This window comes from Amphichorda felina (genome assembly GCF_050947745.1).
Source record: "Amphichorda felina strain 45539 chromosome Unknown scaffold_3, whole genome shotgun sequence".
Taxonomy (NCBI): domain Eukaryota; kingdom Fungi; phylum Ascomycota; class Sordariomycetes; order Hypocreales; family Bionectriaceae; genus Amphichorda; species Amphichorda felina.
In genome coordinates this window covers 167,138-182,981 of record NW_028145047.1, presented here as the reverse complement: position 1 = coordinate 182,981, position 15,844 = coordinate 167,138, and the positions used below count along the sequence as shown (strand labels likewise).

At 56.4% G+C, this 15,844-nt stretch overlaps 6 protein-coding genes and 1 non-coding gene across 7 annotated transcripts; 3 read left to right on the top strand and 4 right to left on the bottom strand.

Moving 5' to 3' along the window:
- Window positions 1-398: 398 nt before the first annotated feature.
- On the bottom strand, window positions 399-487 carry ACO1O0_002744. Its single transcript has one exon. It is a non-coding gene; the product is annotated as a tRNA-Thr (tRNA).
- Window positions 488-705: 218 nt separating this feature from the next.
- ACO1O0_002743 (NPP1 family protein) lies at window positions 706-1,674 on the bottom strand (the record flags this gene model as incomplete). Its single annotated transcript, XM_083192208.1, has 4 exons — window positions 706-738; window positions 795-1,054; window positions 1,124-1,314; window positions 1,379-1,674. The coding sequence occupies 4 exons, from the start codon at window positions 1,672-1,674 to the stop codon at window positions 706-708; spliced, it is 780 nt and encodes a 259-aa protein (XP_083051265.1).
- Window positions 1,675-3,866: 2,192 nt separating this feature from the next.
- Window positions 3,867-5,265, top strand: OYE32 (NADH:flavin oxidoreductase/NADH oxidase; the record flags this gene model as incomplete). Its single annotated transcript, XM_083192207.1, has 2 exons — window positions 3,867-4,184; window positions 4,252-5,265. The coding sequence occupies 2 exons, from the start codon at window positions 3,867-3,869 to the stop codon at window positions 5,263-5,265; spliced, it is 1,332 nt and encodes a 443-aa protein (XP_083051264.1).
- A 1,512-nt stretch (window positions 5,266-6,777) lies between these two features.
- On the top strand, window positions 6,778-8,310 carry ACO1O0_002741 (cytochrome P450; the record flags this gene model as incomplete). Its single annotated transcript, XM_083192206.1, has 2 exons — window positions 6,778-7,223; window positions 7,311-8,310. 2 exons carry the CDS (start codon window positions 6,778-6,780, stop codon window positions 8,308-8,310), a joined length of 1,446 nt encoding a protein of 481 aa, XP_083051263.1.
- Window positions 8,311-8,525: 215 nt separating this feature from the next.
- ACO1O0_002740 (PLC-like phosphodiesterase) lies at window positions 8,526-10,238 on the bottom strand (the record flags this gene model as incomplete). Its single annotated transcript, XM_083192205.1, has 1 exon — window positions 8,526-10,238. One exon carries the CDS (start codon window positions 10,236-10,238, stop codon window positions 8,526-8,528), a length of 1,713 nt encoding a protein of 570 aa, XP_083051262.1.
- A 699-nt stretch (window positions 10,239-10,937) lies between these two features.
- ACO1O0_002739 (phosphatidylethanolamine-binding protein) lies at window positions 10,938-11,601 on the top strand (the record flags this gene model as incomplete). The annotated part of the gene is made up of 2 exons (XM_083192204.1): window positions 10,938-11,359; window positions 11,406-11,601. The coding sequence occupies 2 exons, from the start codon at window positions 10,938-10,940 to the stop codon at window positions 11,599-11,601; spliced, it is 618 nt and encodes a 205-aa protein (XP_083051261.1).
- Window positions 11,602-11,716: 115 nt separating this feature from the next.
- ACO1O0_002738 (serine carboxypeptidase S28-domain-containing protein) lies at window positions 11,717-13,514 on the bottom strand (the record flags this gene model as incomplete). Its single annotated transcript, XM_083192203.1, has 3 exons — window positions 11,717-12,185; window positions 12,288-13,354; window positions 13,416-13,514. 3 exons carry the CDS (start codon window positions 13,512-13,514, stop codon window positions 11,717-11,719), a joined length of 1,635 nt encoding a protein of 544 aa, XP_083051260.1.
- Window positions 13,515-15,844: the final 2,330 nt, after the last annotated feature.

The window sequence follows — 15,844 nt, the reverse complement described above, 5'->3', positions numbered from 1 at the left end:
ACTATACGTTTTCTCCCACTGCTATCCACTTACTATTACGGAGAGTTGGCTTATTTGTATGTATACCTGTACATTGGCTATCTGGTCCGTCTCTGATTCTCTCAAGTCGTGCAAGCCGGCCCAATGTTGCATGCACAGCTATATATATTCAGGCCCAAAGGCGATATTGGATTTTTCTTCCAACATCTTCAATCAGGTGATGCCTTTACTCGCATGATAATCATTGCATAGACTCCGTCCTGAATGCGACCTGCTGATACGGTTGGTATTCGGCCACACCCTTGGTCACACACAGGGCGACTTGACCACTGTGCACACGCTGCAAATCATCAAGACCAAGACACAACAGCAAAGCAAAGACAAAAAGATGAACTAAAAAGGCAAGCAAAAAAAAAGCGTGCCGACACTCAGATTCGAACTGAGGATCTTCGCATTACTTGCAGCGGATGCATACGAGTGCGACGCGTTACCCCTGCGCCATGTCGGCAGTTTCCCAGGTGGGTCAAGATGGTGTAGATGCTGATGAATACGGGACACCCATATCGTGTGGGTCTCGTCTCTTCCATGTCATCGGCTGGCCGTCTAAGCTGTTAAAAAATTCATTGCTTGTTTATTCGTGGTTATCCTTTTACCAGTATCCAATTCTATAATAAAAGAGATCAAAATCGCCTCACGGCAGCACTAATACACAGGTCAAGCCCATCATCACTCATCGACGTAGGGGTCGAACTCGGGGAACTATCAACACTGTCAGTATGGGCAGGTCTCATCAACAGAGTGGAGGAAAAACTTACGAAGCTTCCCTGAGCCTTGGCCAGGTTCTCGCCAAACTTCTCGTCGTCGATCTTGGGGCCGATACCGCCAGACCAGTTGTCAATCATGGAGTAGTACAGAGGGTAGTTCTCCTCCTTGCCGGGCCAGCCCATCCAGCCGACCAGCGGGCTGCGGTACCAGACGCCCTCCTCGTTCTCAATATCATCGTCGCCCTTGTTGCCCATGCGGAAGCAGTGTGTCAACCCGCCGTCCTTGTGGTACACGACCTTGGGGTGCGTGTCTATGGCAGCTGGTGTTAGAGACGAAGGGGGGCCCCTTATAATAGCGAGCATGGGCATTTTCTGCTTACCTTCCATTCGCGGCTCCGTCGTCCAGGCATTGTCCTTTTCGTACTCGCCGTGGCACGAGCCGGCCACCATGGCAGCCTTGTCGTCCTTGACGAAGACGACGACATTCTCCCACTCGTGGGTGTGGCCGCCCTCCATGCCACTGACAACACACGCCCCGGTAACGACATCCTTCTCAAAGTAGTACTCGTACCTAGAACAGGCCTCATCATTAGCCAGACAATAAAGACACCGGGCGCTCGTAGTTTTAAACTAACATGATGGCACAGACGCCATTATTACACCGCGAGCGCGAGTAGGTGTTGCTGTTCCACAGGCGGTTGACCTGGTCGCAGTTCTCGGTGACGCCCGTGCAGGTGTGGTCCAGCCCGGGGTTCAGCGTGCCGTCCGGGCTGATGGCCGCCGTGTTGTAGCAGCTGTCCGAGTCAAAGTCCATGACGGGCTGCCACTTGAGCTCGAGGTCATTGGCGGACTCAGGGAGGGGGGTGATGGAGTCGGCCTGGACGGCGACGGCGGCGGCGAGGAGCGCCGCGGCGGTGGTGAAGCGAGGCATTATGGGTAGGTAGTTGGGGATGCTGGTATTGAGGTCAAGGGGCTGTTGGTATGGTTCAGGAGGTTGGTGGTATGGTTGATGAGGTTGGTTTGAGGGCTGTTAATGATGGACTGCTCAGAGGAGAGAGCATAGTCTCTTTATACCTGCTTCGACTCCATGAGGCCAAGTCCAGCGTCATCTATTAATAGAGCCATCATGCTGTCTGTTGATGCCAGAGAGTCATTCTATTCCAGAGCATCGTCGTCGATGTTTGCTGTAGTTGGTGACGTTCTCCCTATGCATTAGGTCAGTAGGATTCCTCTGGCCCAAAAATAGGACCTCATCGCCATGGCACATCCCCATGCATGCAAGTTGATGTTCTGGGGCATGGTGTGGCTGAGCGTGAACCCGCATTAAAGTGAATGGATATTCCCAGTTGTAAGGCTGGGCAGCATCGAATTAAGCTAATCTAAAACATGTGGCTGGCCTCACTATGCAGGGACGTCGATACGGTCTGACACCATTTCCCGATTGGGTAACATAAGCTCCTTCGCCAGGCCCTTAGACGCCCGGAGGATCTACCATGACGCAACCATCTTACAGGCCCCATAACTGCTCATAGTATATAGGTTATTTATGTAACCCTATGCAGGTGGTAAGCTGTGGCGCTTGGCTCTAACCGCTGTTCCAGAACAAAATACCCCAGACTTCCAGCATCTTTCTTCTTGGCCGTAGAGCTGCAGCCATCTCTTGGCATTTGACCCTCCAGTCAGCGCACTCGAGGAGCCGAGCGTTGGGCATCGTAAGCTTGTCTTGTTTTGGCCAATTGTTTTGGCCAAATAACCTAGAATACCTTCTCAAGGGATCCCTAGGGTGTGAAACGTAATAGTTCGTGGTCGGGATAACATGGATGTTATTAATACTGCCCTTCTCTCACTTCGCTGCACCACGTCTATCGGTCATTCTCCTGTTCATATGTGACTATATCGAAGCTTCATTCATAAGGATACAGCGATGGTTGAAATATGATGAATACATCAAATTGAGCCAGTGATGGTATCCTCAACTTGAACCAAGCCACCTTCTTCGCCATCTCTTCACGAATGGATGCAATTTTTGTACCTACATGCGCTCTAGCAATGATTGCAGAGTTTTCCACGGGTTTTCTTTCCTAGAGAAACTCCCAGTTCTCTGTCTGGCGGTCGATAAAGGTGCCGATTCGAGGTACACATACTAGACCAAGGTGTGTCCTTGGATCCTCAACTTGCCAATATCTCTCCATGCGAGGAGTACCATGTTTCAGGGGGCCGCGATTAACAATCAAAGAAAATTTAAAGATGTCTTTGACAATGACTGATTTATCATCCTTCAGGTCTAGATATAGCCCGGGATGAGCCCACGAACCCATTACTCGGGTAAGACCCAAGCAATTGGGTGTTAGTAATAGCAAATAGTGTCACTGAAATAACCCCAGGCAGAGTGCACATACGGATTGTTACTAATACGATCGACTGGTATGCGCACCAAACGATGATCACACATTATTAATACGATATTGAACTTTTGGCATCCCGCTTTTTCTTTTTTTTTTGCTAACCGCTTGCCCCGATAGAGTACCCAGCGGGCAGCGGGTCTCACCAAGAGTGTCTCGCGATATGTTTCTTCGATATATACTAATACGACAGCAGGAAATTTCTCCGAAATTTTAGAATATGACGGCATTCCCGTGGCGTGTAGCATAATATTCTCCTAGGGGAAATGATTGGAAAACCCTGCAGGTTCATACTCTGCAAGGCTAGGAGAGCAGCCCGCTCCCAACTCCGAAACTCCGTGGTCCCCTCTCCGGGGCTCCGGGCCGTCCGGGAAGGCTCAATTGCCGACAGCTAGAGCGTATCCGTAGTTCTCGTACGACCACTCTCCAGGAGAATCAACGAATAAAACCAAAGTCCCCAGTCTTAATGGAGCCACGATCGTTCATTACAAAGCAGACCCGTTCTAACGCTCCATTGACGGATGGGGTCAAGCACCTGGGAACATAGTACGGAGGCATGGCATCATCGATACTGGGGCATAAATATATTGACGCGCCCCGGACTTGTTATACAGAGTTTAAACTAGTAGCAGACATTGACATAAACATCATTGAAGACCCTTCACCACCAATTGGCCCAGTCTCTCTATCAAACAACACTTCACCACCAACATCCCTCGCAATGGCTCCGTATCTCCAGGGCACCAGTCTCCCGCCATCCCTCTCCAGGACGCCCGTCTCGGTCAAGGAGGGCAAGAGTCTGACGCCCGCTCCGGCCAAGGGCGTCTCGTACTTCACCCCAGCGCAGGACCCTCCCGCGGGCACCGCCTATGGCACCCACGATGACTCCCCCATCCCCAAGCTATTCACGCCCCTCAAGATCCGCGGTGTCCAGCTGCCCAACCGCATCTGGGTGAGCCCCATGTGCCAGTACAGCGCCCACGAGGGCTTCCAGACCATGTGGCACACCACCCACTACGGCGGCATGATCCAGCGCGGTGTAAGTTGCATCTACGTATCTACGAAGCCATCACAGCCTAGATCTACACTAACCACGGAGCGGACAGCCCGGTTTCATGATGCTTGAGGCTGCGGCAGTCCAGCCGCGAGGCCGCATCACCCCCCAGGACTCGGGCATCTGGCTCGATGCCCACATCGAGGGTCTGCGCAAGCACGTCGAGTTTGCCCACAGCCAGAACGCCGTCATTGCCATCCAGCTCGCCCACGCCGGCCGAAAGGCATCGACTGTGGCACCCTGGCTCAGCGCCGCCGCCACCGCGGCCGAGGATGCCGGCGGATGGCCCAACGACGTGCTCGGCCCCAGCGACGAGCCCTTCGGCGACGGGTACCCGACCCCGCGGGCCATGTCGCTGGCCGAGATTGATGAGGTCAAGAAGGACTTCACCGCCAGCGTGGAGAGGGCCATCAATGCCGGCTTTGATATTATTGAGCTACACTTTGCGCACGGCTACCTCGTATCGAGCTTCTTGTCCCCTGCCGTGAACAAGCGCACCGACAAGTACGGCGGCAGCTTCGAGAACCGCGTCCGACTCGCTCTCGAGCTCGTGGAGGGTGCCCGCGCTGTCATGCCCAAGACCATGCCTCTGTTTGTCCGCGTCAGTGGCACTGACTGGCTTGACAACAACCCCGACTACCAGGGAGAGAACTGGACCATCGACGACACCGTCAAGCTGGCGCACCTCTTTGCCGAGCGCGGCGTCGATGTTCTAGACGTGTCCAGCGGCGGGATCCACCGGCTGCAGAAGGTCAAGGGCGGGCCTGCGTACCAGGCTCCGTTGGCCAAGCACGTCAAGAAGGCCGTGGGCGACAAGATGCTCATCAGCGCTGTGGGCGGCATCAAGACGGGCGATCTAGCCGAGGAGATCATCCAAGGCGGCAAGGACGACAACGACACGCCCCTGGACCTCATCGCGGCGGGCCGCATGTTTCAGAAGAATCCCGGGCTTGTGTGGGCTTGGGCAGACGACCTCGAGGTGTCGATACAGAAGGCACATCAGATCGAATGGGGGTTCGGCGGTAGGGGGGGCAAGCCCAAGAAGCACCTGGCGAACGTCCCTTAGATTCCTAGAGCACGACAAATAGCCTAGACTAGAACAGACAATCAAGAAGCAAGAGGTTATAGAGATGCCAAAATAAGAGCGGTTAAGGCGAGTGCATGTACGGTCAATCATTGCGATCCTCCCCATGTTGAGAGGGAAGCACCGCACCCAAGATTGCGCGCTGGTGTCTGTTCTCCATTCTGTGTTCCTCGCGATCGGTGGTCGTGGGCGACTGCGCATGAGAACATGCGGCGCCTCGCATCAATAAAGGAGAAACCTGAACGTTGGTTTTGCGTTGTTCAATATTTTGAATTGGAGAAGAAAGAAGAAAAGGAAAGGAAATTTTTCGAGCTCGCGGAAGTTGAAGTTGGTGCTCGAAAGTGGGGCTGCGGCTAGTGCCTGACGGTGGGGCTATTCACGCCTTGATACTCAGGCAGAAACAAGCAACCCACTTGTACTGTGCCCACACTGCACCTTCCTCGTCCACTTCACGGCATCAACCCAGGAAGGCTCACTTCTACCAGGCACGAGTACCTGTAGATGCCTTTCTGGGGTCATAAACAGCAGGTCATGTTCTCTCCGATCACGGCCATGGCAGAAATTTTTGCAACCAATCTATCCATTCTCTTGTCTAAGACCACCAACCACAAGTGAGAATCAAGTTTCTTGGTTACATGCACATTTAACACCGAGCGACCACGACCACCCGGAGCTACCACAGTCCGAGGACATAGACCGAGAACAACCTAGCCGGGGCAGGGGAAATGCGTCCCTTTCCCTTTATTCGCAATGGCCTAGAATTCCTCTGCCAGAATGCCTCAATCCCAGGGAAAGCTTAACTGCCTATCCTGCACCCAAACGGCACAGACACGACCATAGAATCGCCACCTGTATCGCAGCCCTAAAGAGCAGCCAGCGCCCCCACCACAGAGGACGCGGTCAGCATTACGGTAAGATGAAGAGGTGATATTGCCAGCCCCTCGGGGTTTGGCATCTACCCAATACCTCGACCACAGCTCATCACCAAGTCCCACCCATCTCGAAAGAGATGTGCAGGTTTACCCACCAGGGTATGATCCCCGTCCAAGTGCAACCCACCCTACCCGACATCATGCAGCTTCTCCGTGGAGTCACTATCGCTGCAAACCCCAAAGCATGCACGCAGCGCAACATGGCGCTGGGTCGTCCATGAAATATAAGCCGGCGCCGCCCATGTCTCTCGTGTCATCCACAGCTTATTCATCTCTTCCCCGCCTTTTACCCTCCTTTCTCACTCAGTATCGCTGAACAATGGAGATGATACTATCAACAAGAGGCCTAGTCCATGCTGTAGCTCCTGTGCTCTTTGCACTGATAGCAAGGTTCTTATACAAACTGTATAAAGTGCGGACTCACGTTCGCTCTTTCATGAAGACCCACGGATTGGTATGGAACAATATGCACAACTGGACCATGGTCAGCTAACAAGCTGTGACACAGAAATCCCCACCGCACTCTTTTTTCTTTGGTAGTAGGCCTGCCATCTCCAAGATTATGACCAAGTATCATGCCGACGTTGCCCTACAAAGCATTCCGACGCTGCTTCTCCTTGAATACCCGGAGCTCCAGGACCAGGGTATAGTCTGCATGGACTCGTGGCCTATCACGGACCCTATCATCGCCGTGTTCCACCCTGATATGATGGCACAGTTCGCCCAGAACTTGTCGTTGCCAAAGAGCGACATCTTGCGCCAGGTGTTTGGCGGATTCACCGGGTGCCAGGATCTCGTGTGTGCCGAGGGGAGTCATTGGAAGAAGTGGCGTTCCATCTTCAACTCAGGCTTCTCCAACAAGAACATCCTTTCCCTTATTCCTGCCTTTATCGAAGAAATCAACATCTTTAAGGACATTCTCGTCGATGCTGCCGGTTCCGGACGTACGATGCAGCTCATCACTCCCGCAACCAAAGCTACATGCGATGTCATCGGTCGTGCTATTTCGTGAGTGTCGATTGCAAAACTCATCCGCCTACGGCTGGGACTACCAGAACGTCCAGTGGTCAGTTCACTAACATGTATACGTTGCAGAGGGGCCAGGCTAGGGATACAAACATCAGAAAGTCGGTTGTACAAGGCCATGAAGCACCAGCTAGCCTTGGCCCATCTGCCGAGGGGCCTAAAATTATGGCGTGACTGTAACCTCTGGCGCCACTTTAAGCTCTGGAATAACAATCGAATCATGCACACTGAGCTCATGCCTGATATAGAGAGGGAGTTCCGAGACACGGGCATGGGAGGGGGATCTAAGACGATAACTGGGCTGGCTGTCGAGGCCTACTTGAAGGAGAACGGGGACATCATCAGCGCCACACGCAAGGATCAACTCTTCGACTCCGACTTCCTAAGTGTTGTCCTCGCACAGATCAAGATCTTCCTCGTCGCCGGTCACGACACCACAGCCAGCACCCTGTGCTACGTGTACTACTGCCTCCACCGCGACCCAGCCGTTGCAGACCGCGTCCGCGCCGAGCACGACGCTATCCTCGGGACCGACCCCTCAGCAGCAGCAACCGTGCTCGCTGACGACCCCTCCATCTTGCACAGACTGATTTACACCAGCGCCGTCATCAAGGAGACACTGAGGCTCTACCCGCCCGCGGCAACCCTCCGCGCGGGAACCCGCAACCTCGAGCTCGTGCACCCCGAGACGCGCCAGCGGTTCTCGACAGAAGGCTTCACCCTCCTGGCCGCGTCGCAGACGGCGCACCGGCATCCAGCGTACTGGCCGCAGCCAGACACGTTCCTCCCCGAGCGGTGGCTCGCGAGGGAGGGCGACCGCCTGCACCCCCTTAAGGATGCATGGCGGCCGTTCGAGCTGGGTCCCCGGAACTGCATCGGCCAGGAGCTGGCCATGGCGGAGCTCAAGCTCATCCTCGCGCTGACGGTGAGGGAAGTGGATGTCGTCCCTGCCTATTCGGATGCTGCGCCGCGGCTGTTTGGTGAGGTGGCGTACCAGATTTACGACCCGAATGAGATAAACAATCGTCCCAAGGATGGCATGCCTGTTCGCGTCAAACTGCGGGCCTAAAGGGGGTTATTCTAGTGTGGGACTAGGATACATTACGAGATCAGGACTCAAGGCACATCTGTTACGATCAAAACCATTCATTTCCCAGATGGCCGTTGCTTACGTCGAAGGACATTATTGAACCTATTGAACAGTTCTCAACAGTACGAACAAGCACCGGGCATTCATGCGCCGTTCGTCAAGAATATACTCATGCTCCAACCCCCCTCCCTACTTCAAACATCCTCAATCTCAAACTTAACCAGCACGCTGCACTTAGTCTCACGACCCTTGAGATCCTGCATCCGTATGAAGCGCCACCCAGACTGCACGTACGACAGCCGCACCGCCGCGACGGCAATGTTGGAGTTCTTAGACCAGCTCTCGTCTCTCTTGACCAGCAGCCTCAGGAACACGAGCTCGTTGTCGGCGTACTCCCACTCGAGTGTCTCGTCCCACACGGGATCCGTCGCGGGGGGGTTCTCCCCCCGGTGCAGGAACCCCAGCTTGTGGTGCTTGTACGGCGCCGTCTTGCGCTTGGGCGGGTCGTTCTTGAGGCTGTCGGGGTGGTACAGCGTGCACGTCACGTACGGGCGGAAGCCGTCGGCGCTGGTGTCCTGAGGCAGGGGCACGTCGGTGGCGCCCGCGATGTGCAGACGGAGCTTCTTGGTGCGGTCTGTGGTGATGATACCATCGCCGCCAGCCCGGAGCGCGGCAGGTTTCAGGACGTACCCGTTGGTGCCCTCGAAGAGCGCGTCGTTGAGCTGGTTGCTGGTGCCGAAATTCTGCCAGTTGAGGGCGCAGATCTGGGCGCCCAGGCCCCAAAAGGGGACGGGGCGGAGGTTGGAGGAAGAGATGCGGGTGCCCTTGGGGAAAACACGCATGAGGTGCTTGGAGTTGTGCCTAGCGATCGCGGTGCTGTTTGCGGGGAGATGCGCGGACAGACCCGACTCGGAGACGTTGATGAGATGGTGATGGGGGCCGTTGGCCAGCTCGCCGGGGTCGAACCACGAGTTGTCGCCCGGCTTGACTGACTGCGCATAGACGCCCAGGTCGGCAAGCTCGGGGATGATGATGGTTGTGGGGACCTGCTTCTTCTTGTCCTTGTACTGCTGGCGCGCAGCCTTCTCGTCCTCGTCATCCGAGCAGTCGGTCGAGTCAGAGTCGCTGGTGTCTACCTCGCCGGGAATGTGGTACTCGACAATGACGGCAATCTTGGAGCCCAACTCTCCTAGGGTGACGTGCTCGGCATCACAACCACCCTGCTCCCTGTAGCCCTCATTGCGCACTGGCCTGCTCAGCAGACGCTCGCCAAACACCTCTGTCATGATCTGCGCCAGGCGCAGCTGTCCGGCAGCATCGCAGTGGTTCTCGAGCGAGAGGACGATGGGGGTGGGAGAGCTATCAGATGAGGCAATTTCCTCGTCGAGGGCATCGCGGATGGTCTCGCAGACGAGGCGGAAGGGGATGTTGGATACGAGGGTGAAGCCATGGGTGACCTTGGGCTCGTCCGGATTGTCGCTGTTGTCCCAGGCGTCGATCTCAACGCAGCGGGAGCCGGTCTTGATGGCGGTGTCGTAGGCGGTGGCGCAGGAGGTTCCGTAGAGCTGGTGGTCCAGGAGGTAGGTGTTGTGGCTGGAGCTGATGAAGTACTCGGGGAGGGGATGAGATCGGTCGGTGAGGTGGGCGGGGACCTGGACGTGGGGTCTGGCGATGAGGGCTCGCAGGGTGTCATCGTCTTGGTCGTCGGGGAGGACGTCGTGGTTGACGAGGAAGGATTGCAGGGCGTGGCTGACCCTCAGCTGGTCCTTGGGGACGGTGTCATCGTGGACGCGATGGCCAGTACTGTCGACATCCAGACGATCACCCTGGTCATCTTCGTCATCCCTTCTGCGCGTCGACGACCTGAAGGGATTGAGGCGGGCCAGGGGCTCAGTCACGTCGGCCATGGTGAGGTCGGATGATGGATGATGGGATGACCGAGGGTTGTATGAAACGAAGTTGAGAGGTCCGTTTCATCCATGGATCTCAGCCCACTTCAGTCTCCTTCAGCAGCGCCATGTCAGCTCCAGCGCGGGGGAAACGTCAAACGCGTCATCCTCTCACCCACATGCTGTGGGGGCAGACGCAATTACCCTACAGCCAAGAAATTTAGCAGCATAGCTATGTAATACTCTGTATTAGTTGTGTTGGCTACTATACTTCATCATGTTGGGTCATATAATACATGTATTCTAACCATGTATATGACATCGTGATAATTCACACTCCTTTTCCATAGGTTCGGTGAGGAGGAGCTACGCATTCCATGCAACTTAGACACGCATACATGTAGCCCGGGTCATGTGTATGAGCAGACTGGATGCTACTAAACTCGAATGTACGTTGATTGATTCGTATTACCCCAGGCCGTATTTTGGCCTCTCATGTAACCTATTCTGCATCGTGGATGCATTCGCCTCCATCATTGCGCCAGATCGGCATACTCCCCCTCGTTGTACGCATCGCCAACAATTCTTCCACCAGTCAGCTCATAGAAGCCATTTACACCGCGAGACACCACCGACATAATAAGGTCCAAGACCCCTACTACTTGGTAAATCTCAATCCCTTTCCCACGGCCTATCCAGCCCTCTAGTTCACTAAAAATGTCTCTCGAGCAGCACGCCCAGGCCCTCCAAAGCACCCTCCACACGGCCAAGCTGGTCCCCGGCTCGGCAGCCAGCCTCATCCCCACGGGCTTCACGCCCACCACGCAGCTCGGCGTGTCCTTCAACGGCCGGCCAGTCGAGCTGGGGAACCTCTTCCGCGCGTCCGAGTGCAAGGCCCCTCCGGCCATCAGCTTCGGCGCCGAGGCTGACTCCTCCAACGCCAACTCCTCCTACCTCCTCCTCCTCGTCGACCCAGACGCCCCAACGCCAGACGACCCCAAGTTTGCCTTCTGGAGGCACTGGGTCCTTCCCGGCCTGCAGCCCGCGGGGGGAGCTGCCGCCGCCGCCGCGGCGACAGAGACGAAGCCCGCGCTGACCGAGTACCTGGGCCCGGGCCCCAAGGATGAGTACGTCGTATTGTACGGCACGGTATAACAAGTGGTCATCGCTCACGCGAATACACAGCTCCAAGCCGCACCGATACCTCTTCCTCCTCTTCCGCGAACCCCCAGCCGCAGCGGCCCTGTCCAAGGAGGACGTCGGCGGGGAGGAGTTTGTGCAGAGGCGGTCGTTCGACGCGGCGACGTTTGTCAGCAAGCATGGCCTGGCCCTCGTCGGGGTGAACTGGATGCTCGGTGCCGGGGACGGCTGGGCCGAGTAAGACACACAGGGCGAGGAGGGAGGGCAAGTGTGTATGCTCCGAAGAAAATTCAAAAGGGATAGATGGAACTATATATTCGATAATAGCACTGCTACTACGTACTAAAACTAACGAGTTAGTCGTGTCCGTGGTGCCCACCGCCATGGTGCCCACCGCCATGGTGCCCCTTCTTCCACTCCTTCAGCCACGCCTTGACAAACTGCCTCATGGCCTTCTTGGTCTCCTTGACCGCCTTGGGCGGCAACCCCGGCTGGGTCTCGTTGGGCCACACGCCGTTCTCGTCCCAGTGGTGCACGGCGCCGTCGATGAGGATGACGGGCTCGCTGGTGGTCGACTCGCGAGGCGGCTGCGACAGGGCCTGCACTCCGGCGGCGCGCCAGGGGTCCCACTCGCCGTCGACAAAGGCCAGGCGAGGGTACGAGATGTCAAAGGCGCCGTACTTGTTGATGGCGTCCGTGTCGGCCGGCTCGCTGATGTCGAAGGCGTCGCGGCAGATGCGCGTCGAGTAGTCGAGGTCCACGAGGCGCGACACCATGGGGAGCATGTCCTCGGGCGCGCCGGAGCCCGTCTGGAGGAAGCCCCATCTGCAAGATGATGGTCAATATCAATCAATCACGCACTCACTCCAGCGGGCACTCATAGTTCCAAGGTGGGTGTTTGTCAAGGGGGGAAGGGAAATCACTTACTCGGTGCACACCTGGTACGGCCACAGACGCCAGGTCTGCGACAGGTCGTCGTCGGCGTACGAGACGACGTCGGCGGCGCTGGAGGAGCTGCTGGCGATGGTGTAGCCGATGAGGTTGAGCATGCGGTCGGTCAGGGGGTCCAGCTCGTCCCCGTATCCGGCGACCTTGATGATCTCCTCGACCTCGGCGCGCTTGTCCTCGAGGTCGGGGAACTGGTTCTCGTCGCTGGTGATGGTGGCGCAGTAGTTGAAGAACTCGTCGCTGCTGATGGCCGGGTCCCAGTTGTAGCTCTGCAGCCAGCCGATGCCCTCGCCCACGGTGACGGCAAAGTCGGCGTCGTCGGCAATGTCGGCCTTGCCGAACAGCGCCTTGACCTGGTCGATGTACCCGGCGTTGGCCTCGTCCAGCAGGATGCGGTCGACGATGTTGACCAGCTTGCCCTGCGAGTCGCTGCAGCCCTCGGGGGCGTAGATGCGCGCGGCCTCAAAGTACTCCCAGTAGTCCCAGATGGCAGCGGGCACGCCCGAGGAGGAGATGGCGCCGAAGAAGACGTCTGGGTAGGCGACGCGCAGGAAGGCGACAAAGGCACCGGCGTAGGAGCCGCCGTAGGCGATCCAGGGGACCTTCTCCGGGCTGAAGTCGACGTCCTCGAGCCCCTCGAACTGGACGTTCTTGGCAAAGTAGGCCGTGTCGGCCAGGGCCTGGTCGGTGGTCAGGAAGCGCAGGTTCTCGGTGCTCAGGTCGGGCGTGGGCACGCTGGAGCCGTAGTAGCGGTGCTCGAGGATGACCCCCAGGCCGTGGGTGGCCTTGGCGATCTCATAGACGATGCCCTTCTCCAGGAACGGCAGCCGGTCCTCGCCGCTGGTCTCTCCGGCGCTCAGGACAAAGACAGGGCCTCCGGGCTTGTAGAATTGCGCGTCGAACCAGTAGCGCAGGTTGAAGGAGCCATCCGAGTGTGGCTCGTACTTGGAGTCGTTGTGGAAGTGGTCAATTGGCACCGAGAGGTTGTACTCGGGATACTGGGGGTAGTCGGCAGACTGGATCGACGCCTGGGCCTGGATCGACGCCTATTGTCCCGCGTCTTAGCACACCACCCATCCCTCATCAACAAGTTGATGCTCGACTTACCTGCTTGGCCAGCTTGTGACCGGCACGGATGGGGAGACCCTGCAGCGCGCACGCTGGCGAGAGCAGGCTGAGGAGCCCGACAACGGCGCCTCGCATCATGATGGACGGCTGAGACTGAGACTCGCGAGCTAGAGGGCGCGCTTGGGGGGGGAGGGGCGTTGGCTGAGGGCTGATGCAGCGTGCTGTCGTAGTATATATTATACACGGTAATACAGATATGGAGTGCTGGTATCATTACCCCGACCTCAGCCCACCAGCCATGCTATTACTGCATACATGGTATCCGTAGTGCGAGCACCGTGGGAACTCGCATCAATGCAGCGCGTCTTTGGCCTTCCCCTTTGGGCAATTGTCAGGCAACTCGCAAGCATCGTACAGGCATCTTACAGGCATCTCACAGGCGAGCGGGGCCCAGCCGGTGATCCGAGTTGCCGGCCAAGCCCGGTCTCCTCACTCTCCTGCTGAGAATGGCAGAAGCCAATGCTGTTGGAGACCGATTTGTAGGGGCTCTTTGTAAGTTGGTGGTTGGCCTGCAGCATGCACATTGCACACGGCTGGCCGGACCCCTTGGACCCTTTGGACCCCTTGCCACTATCAACGTAAGACGGGGTACTGTTGCTAATGAGGCCATCGGTAATACTACTATGTATGTATCCGTATGTGAATCTGCCATGGCATCCTCGGCCTAGCAAGCTGCTGGCTGATACGAGTAGTACTACATAGTAGTATATCAATGAATCCTCCATTATCTTATTCTTACCCCTCCCTCCAAGAGCCCGTGCGGCCCTGTCTTGGACATCTCATGGAAACGGCATCACGGCGACTCAACTATTTATGTGCTTATCATGGGGTAGGGCTGTACACAGGAGGTAACGGGCCCAGCCACGCGATCCGTGAACCCGCTTCCGCCTCGACGCCACCAGCTGAGAGTCTGAGACAGGTCCCCGAGACTGCAAGGTAGTACTATACCCTATACCCTCTGTCGCTGCGTCTGGCCGCCGGACGAAACGCTCCATGGCCCATCGATGCTGTTAGTAGACGCCGACCTGTGCGTCTTTGTCTGCGGGATCTTCATCTGCGCATGTGTTCGCGTTCGCGTTCGCGATCCTCGCCCGAGACATGCAAGGTGCCTGCATCCGTCTGCTAAACAACCTGCTGGGATCCATCGTGCTCTAGCTTCCGGATGGAACAGACTCTATAGGGGCAACGTCGTGCCATGGCGAGGGTCTCAACGGAGACGTTCTGAATCTAGTCAGTGTCAAGTTGAGGCCAGCGGTGCTGTTTGCAGCAGGAATGTTGGTTGAAACTTTTCCTTGCTGTGTTCGCCCGGACAACTAGCTGATTTGTAACGTCGAAGATAGCATTGCGGTCTATTCCGTATTCTTTACCAGGACATGGCCAGAGAAGACTACACCATCCCGCATAAACTTGAGCTACCTCGGTCGAATTGCAACATCGCTGCGAAGGGATAGAGGCCTCTACAACACCAATGGTGCTGGATCCAAGTTTGTGTGTTGCTTCGAGCCAGACGGCAAGCTCGTTTTGGCATGAAAAAGCTAGATCCACGCCTAGAGCATGTTGACAGTGTTGGTGGTTGATTACGCTGGCCGGAACGGCAGTTCCAATAACTGTCTCGTGGTTCACAGGTCACCGACGACGATGTCAAATACCACTTTGGTGGCCCTTGAACCACTCCCTGTTCCAGATTCTAATTTGGTCGGTCTCAAATGCCCCAAGCAAGAGTCCATGCGGCTCTGGGCCCCTCGACGTTTGCGAGGTTGGCGATATGGCCGTAAGAGAACCCCTTTGCAGCCGCATTACCCATGGGCCCTTGGGCCCTAGTGAGAAGTGCTGAGGCGCCCCAGATACATAGAGGGAGGTACTCGATGGCTGATGGCCTTGCGCGCGTTCACAATGTTGACAGCATCGGGTGTTATTGCCCATAAAGTCCTCCCAGACCACATCCACGGATGGGCGCCGTTGTCGACGCAGATCTGGCCATGGTGGATAGTGGATAGTGAAGGCGCGGGTGAGATCTGCGCCGATTGAGGTACAAACATTGCATTCCATATTTTGGTGAGCTCGAAACTATGCTCACAGACCAAGGGTGTCCGATGGAAATCCGGGTTCAATGTGACTATCGCCCCGAACCTGAGGCTCCCAACAGGGCAGTAGGAACCAGGTCCGATCCAGCAACTAAAGCATATCCTCAAAGCCACTAATTATTCGGTCAAGAGTAGTTGAAACTTCGAGTGCCGCTTGCATCTAGTGTCGAGTTGGGTTGAAAGCCCCTGACTACGGAGCAGTCGAGCCGAACGTTAAAAGCTACTCCAAATCTTGGCTGGTCACCGAGAGCCTAGCCTGTCTAGCACTTGTAGACCAGTACTATGACTTCAGTGCTGAACAAATCCAACACCCCGCGGGCTCAA